This window comes from Chenopodium album, chromosome 10, assembly GCF_948465745.1.
Source record: "Chenopodium album chromosome 10, dcCheAlbu1.1, whole genome shotgun sequence".
Taxonomy (NCBI): Eukaryota; Viridiplantae; Streptophyta; class Magnoliopsida; order Caryophyllales; family Amaranthaceae; genus Chenopodium; species Chenopodium album.
The window spans coordinates 20763809-20771648 of NC_137843.1; the positions used below are offsets into that span (position 1 = coordinate 20763809).

The window sequence follows — 7840 nt, forward strand, 5'->3', positions numbered from 1 at the left end:
TCTTAAAAGAAAAGCTTTTGCCGTGAGATCGAATTCATCATGGGTCCAATATATCTAACAATAATATTCTAATTTCTGACATTAATATTACTGTATAATATATGACATTAATAATCTAATAATTTAATATAAGATATTAGATTATTAATGTCAAATATTAGATTATTAATATCATATATTAGAATGTTATCATCAGATTTTAGATTATTATTGTCAAATATATTGGATTCACCATGAGTTTGACTCACTCAATTTTTTTCGTTCTTAAATTATAATAATTGCTATTTATGTCATCATATTTTAACTTGTTTAATCTCATTTCAGACAAAGTAAGTTTAGAAAAAATAATTTTACATATAAAACTCATTTTTTTTTAAAAATATATATATATATATATACTATCTCCATTACATATATTATGTCAACTTTTAACTATTAAATGTGAGATAAAAAAAATTCAAAAGTAAATAGGTTTAAACATAATATACATTTAGTTTAATACAAACAACATATCATAAATTTAGATAAGTTCGTCAAAAAAATTATTATAAAGCCATCGTAGTTCAATTGTTAACATATATAGTGTTAAAAATACATGTACATAATCACTTTTACCTCAGCACATCCCAACCAATTTAGTCAACCTACAAAAACATCAACGTGATTACTAATTTCGAACATTGCTACTAATTAACGGTTGATGTTGATTAAGGTTAAAACCTACATACAAGTTATAAAGTCAAAATAAAGACCATACATGCACTCATATCACTTTTACCTCAATACATCCCTACAGATTTAGTCAACCTACAACATTAATGCGATAATTAACGAAATATTACTTTTTACCTCAGTACATCTTAACAGATTTAGTCAACCTACAAAAACGCACCATTATCACTGGAAATCCCATCAAATTTAGTCAACCTACAAAAACGCACAGTATCCCTTTCACCACATTACATCCCAACAGATTTAATTAACCTACAAAAAAAAAAAAAAAAATCAACGTAACTACTAATTCCAAACAACACCGCTAACTAATGGTCGAGGTTGATTAAGGTTAAAACTTAAAACATACAAGCTGTAAATCGAAAAAAAAATCACACTTAAGGCCTGTTACGATTTACTGAAAATAATTGAAGTGATTGGAGTTGAACTGAACTGAATATAGTTGAAATGAATTAATATGAGAGAAGGAAATTAAGAACAGAATTGCTTGAAACTAAATTGAACTGAACTAAAATTAAACTGAACAGAACAAGGCCAATACTCGTATCACTTTTACCTCAATACTTCCCATGATTTAGTCAACTTACAAAGCACAATATCACTTTTATCTCAGTTAATACATCCCAACAAATTTAGTCAACAAACAAAAATACATAATATTTATTTCAGTAGGTAAAAAATCAACGTAAAAACTAATTCCAAACAGCTGCACTAATTATCCCCCATATTCCCCCATATTGAATAATCAATTAATCTCCATACTCCAAATTTCCATTACACTCCCGAGAATCTCGGCCACCCTTTTTTTCTTCATAACATCACATCTTCCTCCTCATTCTCCCTTCTTCTCTTCCCCCCACTAAACCCAGACCCCACCACACCATGTGCATCTTCTCCTCCTTCTTCTTCCTCTTCACCTCTCATTTTCTCTCTCCTCACCTCTCCCTCTTCCTTCCTTCTCTCCTCTAATGGCGGACCCCACCTCCCCTCCTCCTCCCATGGACGGTGAGCTCGCCGAGAATCTCGATCTTGTAATTTCCGACGTTGTCAGAATCTCCAGTAATGGCGGATTCACCGATTTGTTTAAGAAAGATTGCACTGATTTAGGCCGTAGAATTTCTTTGTTATCTCATTTGGTTGAAGAGATCCGTGATTATAAACCTCTTTCTTTGGATTCTTCGGAATCTGCTGCTCATTCTTCTTCATCTTCTTCTTTTTTCGATTTGTTTCTCTCTCTTCAAGACTCTAGAAGACTTCTTTTGGCTGCTTCCAGCTTCGATCCCAATGAAGTATGTTCAGATCTGATCATCTTAATTTTATTTTTTCTGAAATGGGTATTCAATTTTAAATTTCGTTTTCTGTTTATATTGTTAATTGGTTTATTATTACATGTTTTTTTTTTTTGGATTTTTGGAGCTGTTAAATTATTTATTTTTAGAAAGTTTATCATGTATTGCTAAAATCTTTCCTATCTATAATTAAGCAATACGATAATTTGAATGCCAAATTTTTGTAATAATTAGTAATGGGAAATGAAAATTTTGTGTTACATAGATTAGCAATTGTTGATTAAGGATTAAATTTTTATATGGTTGATGAAAGTATTAGCTTTGTTCGATTGAAGTATTAGCTTAGCTCGATTGAAATATTATTAATCGAGAAATTTGGGATTTAATCGTAAATTTTTGCTGTTAAAATGAGTAAATTGTGAATACTGTTTTTGTTTAATGAAGGATGGTGCCACCAAGAGAGTTGCGTTTCAGTTTCAGTGTGTAACGTGGAAACTGGAGAAGGCGTTAGCGAATATTCCGTATGAACAGTTTGGTGTTTCAGAGGAGGTTCAGGAGCAGGTATAAAAACCGAGTTTGATATGTCGTGTGTTTATGTGTAACACGTGAATTGAATTGATCGTGGGGTTTGATGTCGTATGGTTTTGTAGGTTGAGCTGGTTAGAACGCAGCTGAAACGAGCTACTGAAAGATATGGCGGTCCACTCAGTGTTAGCAAAATCAGTCGTGCTGCATCTCAGCCTTTGCTAAATGAATTGGAAATGCTGCAATCAGGCAATAAAGGGTTTGATTGTTTGCATTTGGGTAGTATAGGTAATATTGATCAGGAATTTAAGCGGAAGGTCAAGAATGGTAGACCAGGGAATTCTTCAACGAGTGATTCCCTTGAAGTCTCGCTAAGGGTAGAAGTTTCCTCTGCTTCAGCATCTGTTTGTGCATCTAATAGTGCTGAAGAGGGAGATGAATCTTCTGTCGAAAATCAAGATGAAAGCAGTAAGCCTGAGTCTGTATCGATTCCTGAAGATTTCCTCTGTCCGATTTCTCTTGAAATAATGAGAGATCCTGTTATTGTGTCTACAGGACAGGTATTTTATCAATGCTGTGAAATCTTACTAGACTTGTTGCAGGTTCAATTGAGCCAAGATCCATGATTAAAGGAAGACCAATAAAAAACAAACACGCTTGAAATAATGCCTGTTAGTAAAAGAATGAAAATGTATGAAACGTTCTTTAAAAATTGTCAAACTTTCCATCAACTTACTCGTTATTAGTATTTTCAAAGCCTCTCATCACTTTCCGTCAATTCACTGTTATATTTTTGTATGTACTCTGTCATTCTTTTCTTCTTTTCTGTTTTAACTGCCACTCATTAACCTTAATTGAATAGTTAATATTTTCATCACAATAAGTGTCACCCAGCTTCCACAACCACCTATGCCTCTCATATTCACAATAACTTTCATTAGAATCTTTATTTGAGAATTACTTTCAGATTTTGCTGTTTAGCAGTCTAATAAGATGACCTTGCTTGAGATTTTATAAAACCTTAGTGGCCAAATATTATCTCTTGATCTTTTTCCGTAACAGAAATGTAAAGCTATTTGTTTATTTGTGATTGCACTTTCTTCTAGATGGTGGATATCTTTTCTACATTAGTAATCTTCTTTTGATATCAAGTTAATGTGTAGGAAGGATCCATCAATCCCTCATCGTACTTGCTAATGATATTGGTCAGCACAAATATAAATAAGTGTCGTTGGAGCTTAGGAGTATAGGGTTTATAATCTAGGTGGTGGTGACAGGAATATATTGGTTTCAAGACTTGAGTTGCATGAACTAAAACAATGGTAGCAGTCATCCATTTCATAGTGAGGGGTGGTGGAAATGAATTGGGTGCTTGATAAGGTCTTTTATTGGAGTGGTGGTTGAGTTTGCTTACACCTCGTTGATTACCTAAAACTTAAATTGTTGCTAAAGGGTGGATTCATACAATACTTTTGTATTGACTCGTGAAAAGTCACCCTGCTTAAGGGTGAGATTATATATAAAACTTTTGATTATCAAAATTGGCATGGGTTTCTCAAGCTTGGTTCTTCGGAGAGGGAATAGTGCAATGAATTGCATGCCAATGTTTTTGTTATGCCTTGTATTAAAACCTTTTGTGGTAAGAGGGTAAAGGTTTTCAGAATCCCTTCCCTTCTCTCCTCTCTGAGGGATTCTAATGAAGCCTTTGATGGTTTTCAAATTCCCTACATTTTATCTTAAGAATCTTTTCTGGATACTCGGCATGGCTATGACACTTGGCCACTTAATTTGGACTAAATTCTACAAAGTTCTCATAAGATGGCCCATCTTACCTTTGGATAAATAGTCTAGGACCTCTGGGTCTTGGCCAATCTGAAGAGAAAGCTCATATACCCATATCTGATACTTATTGTTGAGTTTGGGTAACTTAGCCGTCATTCATACTCAATAATCTTGAAAGGGCCCTTTTATTTTATTTATTTATTTTTTGTTATCCATCCAAATCACCCTGTCTTTAGATCTTCTAATGTAGATACCTGAAGTAGCTTCTGTGGTCTTGTTTTTACTCATCTTCATTTTAGCTTCTGTTGGAGATCTGGTTTATATCTTACTAGTCTATTGATAATAATTATTTACTTGCAGACCTATGAGCGATCTTACATACAAAGATGGATTGATTCTGGCAACAAGACTTGTCCAAAAACTCAACAAAAGCTCGAAAACACCACTCTAACACCAAATTATGTCTTAAGAAGTTTAATTTATCAATGGTGTGCTAAGAACAATATTGAGCAGCCCACTGCCTTAATGACTGGTAAAATTAAGAAGAGCGATGGGTCATTCCGTGATGTAAGTGGAGATATTGCAGCAATTCAGGTCCTTGTGCGTAAGCTTTCTAGCAGATTGGTAGATGAACGCAGAGGCGCAGTGGCAGAAATCCGGTCTCTTTCTAAAAGAAGTACAGATAACAGGATACTGATAGCAGAAGCAGGAGCTATCCCTGTCCTGGTACACCTATTAACAAATGATGATGCACTAACCCAAGAGAATGCAGTTACATCCATTCTCAACCTTTCTATTTATGAAAATAACAAGGAACTAATAATGCTAGCGGGGGCAATCCCGTCCATCGTTCAAATCCTCCGCAATGGGAGCATGGAAGCAAGGGAAAATGCAGCGGCTACCCTTTTTAGCTTGTCGCTTGCAGATGAAAACAAAATAATAATTGGTGCTTCTGGAGCGATACCAGCATTGGTGGATTTGCTCCAGAACGGAAGTCCCAGAGGAAAGAAAGATGCTGCTACAGCACTTTTTAATTTGTGCATATATCAGGGTAATAAAGGCAGAGCTGTGAGAGCTGGGATAATTGCAGCATTGATGATGATGCTGACAGAATCTGATGGTGCCATGGTAGACGAGGCTTTGACAATACTTTCCGTTCTTGCTGGTCACCAAGAGGCTAAGATCGTCATTGTTAAGGCCTGCACAATACCCGTGTTGATTGATCTTTTAAGAACAGGTCTCCCAAGGAACAAGGAGAATGCTGCAGCTATTCTGCTTGCGTTGTGTAAGAGAGATATGGAGAATCTCACGTCTTTGAGTAGGCTAGGTGCTGCCATACCTTTAACAGAAATTGCGAAGAGTGGCACAGAGAGAGCGAAGAGGAAAGCCACTTCATTATTGGAATTGCTAAAAAAGCTGCAGCAACAACAGAATTAAATTGTGTTGTTTCTTTTTCATCCTCAATCTGCTCCTTTCTTTCTTGTTTGTCAATACAGGGTTTCTTTCGAGATCTAGAAATTGCGAGCTCTACGCATGAGAATGAAAAGCCATTCTCTTGCTGTTGTATTTTGTATTTATACCTTTTTACTTGGTGAAGGTGTGAAGGAAATTCAATTCATCTGTTATTTGTAATCAATTTTATACGAAGCTATTGCTTACATCTTTAATCAATAATTGTAGATACAGTTTTTTACTGTTTTGTTTCTTCTTATGATATATTTTTTTTTCTCTTTTTATCTCCTCCCCTTTTAAAGAATTATGTAGTTCTCCTTTGCTAAGTTTAAGAGATAGATTTCTACCTGTAATTTGATTGTAATTAAAGTATTAAACTCATGGAAGTAACTTTTGCTTCTAACTCGTTTCAGAATCAAATTTCCAAACTCCTGAAAATTCTGTAACTGAGAATTGCGTATTCTTCGGTTCTTGCAATTAGAATGTACGTATGTCTTTTCCAGGCTTGCCTCCAACTTTTAAGACATGGACCACATGGTCACATATCATCACTCATGGTATAAAAATTTATACTCCGTCCCTTTATTACATGCTTGTATTTTTTTGGGGTGATCAAAATTAAGTGTCTGTTTCTATTTATAGGTTGTACTTTTTTACAATATTATTCTCTTTTTGATGATTTGTCACTCTTTTTCTTTTTCTTTTTTGTACTTTAACATCAATTTCCAATACTTTTTCTCTCCTAATTCCCAACTACTTTTTCTCTCTTTATCTCTCTCTAACCCCACATGCATATTTATACTCCTAATTATTAGTTTTAAGGAATCTTTAACTTTCTTAATTCCCGTACAAAATGAGAAATAGGCATGTAATAAAGGGACGGAGGGAGTACCATTCCTCTCTCTCTACCACTTTTTCACTCCCCCACATCATCTATACCACAATATAAAAAAAGTTTACCACCACACTTTCTCTCTCCTATTTGTATTAACAATACATTTAATTTAATTAAATTATATTTATATTTCATTTTATTATTGAAAATAACTAATTAATGTTTGTAAAGTTAATTAAAGTAAAATAAGCAATTTAGGTAGTAAAAAGCGAATTCGATAAAATATATAAAACTATATCAATGGGTGTCTATGTGTAGGTCTTGAAAAATTATGACCAATGGTAGTTTTTTCATAATTTTTTACATTATAATTTTTTCTTAAAATACAATTGAAAAAAAAAGATATATGATAACTAGGCCACATGGCGTGATATGATTGGTTCATGTTTCACGGGGAGCAAAGCAAATGTTTACCATGGGATGGTATATTGTATATACCATCAAAAGGTATACTTTTATATCACCAATGTAGTAAAAAATTGCAGATTTTAGATGAGTTTTACATTGTGGTATAAAATTATACCACGAGTGTTGATGCTCTTAAAATTGTTGTGCACCAATACTCCATCATTTTAAGACAATAGTTGTCATAAAGGACCTTTTATACCTCAAGTTAGAGCTTCTTTTTGATTTCAGGGATCCTTAAATCGATTCTCATCATCCGTCCTTATAGCTCTCTTAACGCCTAAAAAATAATAGGTCTTTTGTCGCAAATGATATTTTAAAGATAATGTCAAAATTAGTTACCTTTTGTAGGATTTTGTTTGTGATGAGAGGACTTTTATCCGAATTTTCTTACCATTGACCTCACATTTTCAGCATTGATTTGCATATGTCTTCCATGTGACCTTTAAAAAACACCCAAAAACTTTATTTTTTCTGGTATTTTCCTCGTATATTTGTATGTTTCCTTTTTCTCTCATTTGCCCCAAATTTATTAATCTACTCATCTACGTGAATTTCTTAGGTAGTGATGATGTTTTTGTTTGTGGTGACGGTAAAATATGTTATATCATAACTAGAGGTACTAACGATCTTTGGGCTAGTAAAATAGGCCAAAATCTAATTGGACGGATTCTATAAGGTCATACAAAGGGTCTAGATTGAGCATAAGAGGAAGAGGCCTATGATGGGCCTTCTCCCACAAGGTGGCCGACCGTATGGA

At 34.0% G+C, this 7840-nt stretch overlaps 1 protein-coding gene across 1 annotated transcript; it reads left to right on the top strand.

The window, feature by feature from the left end:
• Positions 1-1535: 1535 nt before the first annotated feature.
• On the top strand, positions 1536-5944 carry LOC145562347 (U-box domain-containing protein 11-like). The gene is made up of 4 exons (XM_081622595.1): positions 1536-2021; positions 2466-2582; positions 2672-3106; positions 4689-5944. The coding sequence occupies exons 1-4, from the start codon at positions 1701-1703 to the stop codon at positions 5763-5765; spliced, it is 1950 nt and encodes a 649-aa protein (XP_081478721.1). The 5' UTR covers positions 1536-1700; the 3' UTR covers positions 5766-5944.
• The last annotated feature ends 1896 nt before the right edge of the window (positions 5945-7840 follow it).

What these genes read in the sequence shown, in the direction of transcription:
- LOC145562347 (XM_081622595.1), top strand. Translation starts at nt 1,701, where the DNA reads ATGGCGGACCCCACCTCCCCTCCTCCTCCCATGGACGGTGAGCTCGCC. An exon ending in CCAGCTTCGATCCCAATGAA is followed by an intron (nt 2,022 to 2,465) that starts GTATGTTCAGAT and finishes TGTTTAATGAAG; the next exon opens with GATGGTGCCACCAAGAGAGT. An exon ending in CAGAGGAGGTTCAGGAGCAG is followed by an intron (nt 2,583 to 2,671) that starts GTATAAAAACCG and finishes ATGGTTTTGTAG; the next exon opens with GTTGAGCTGGTTAGAACGCA.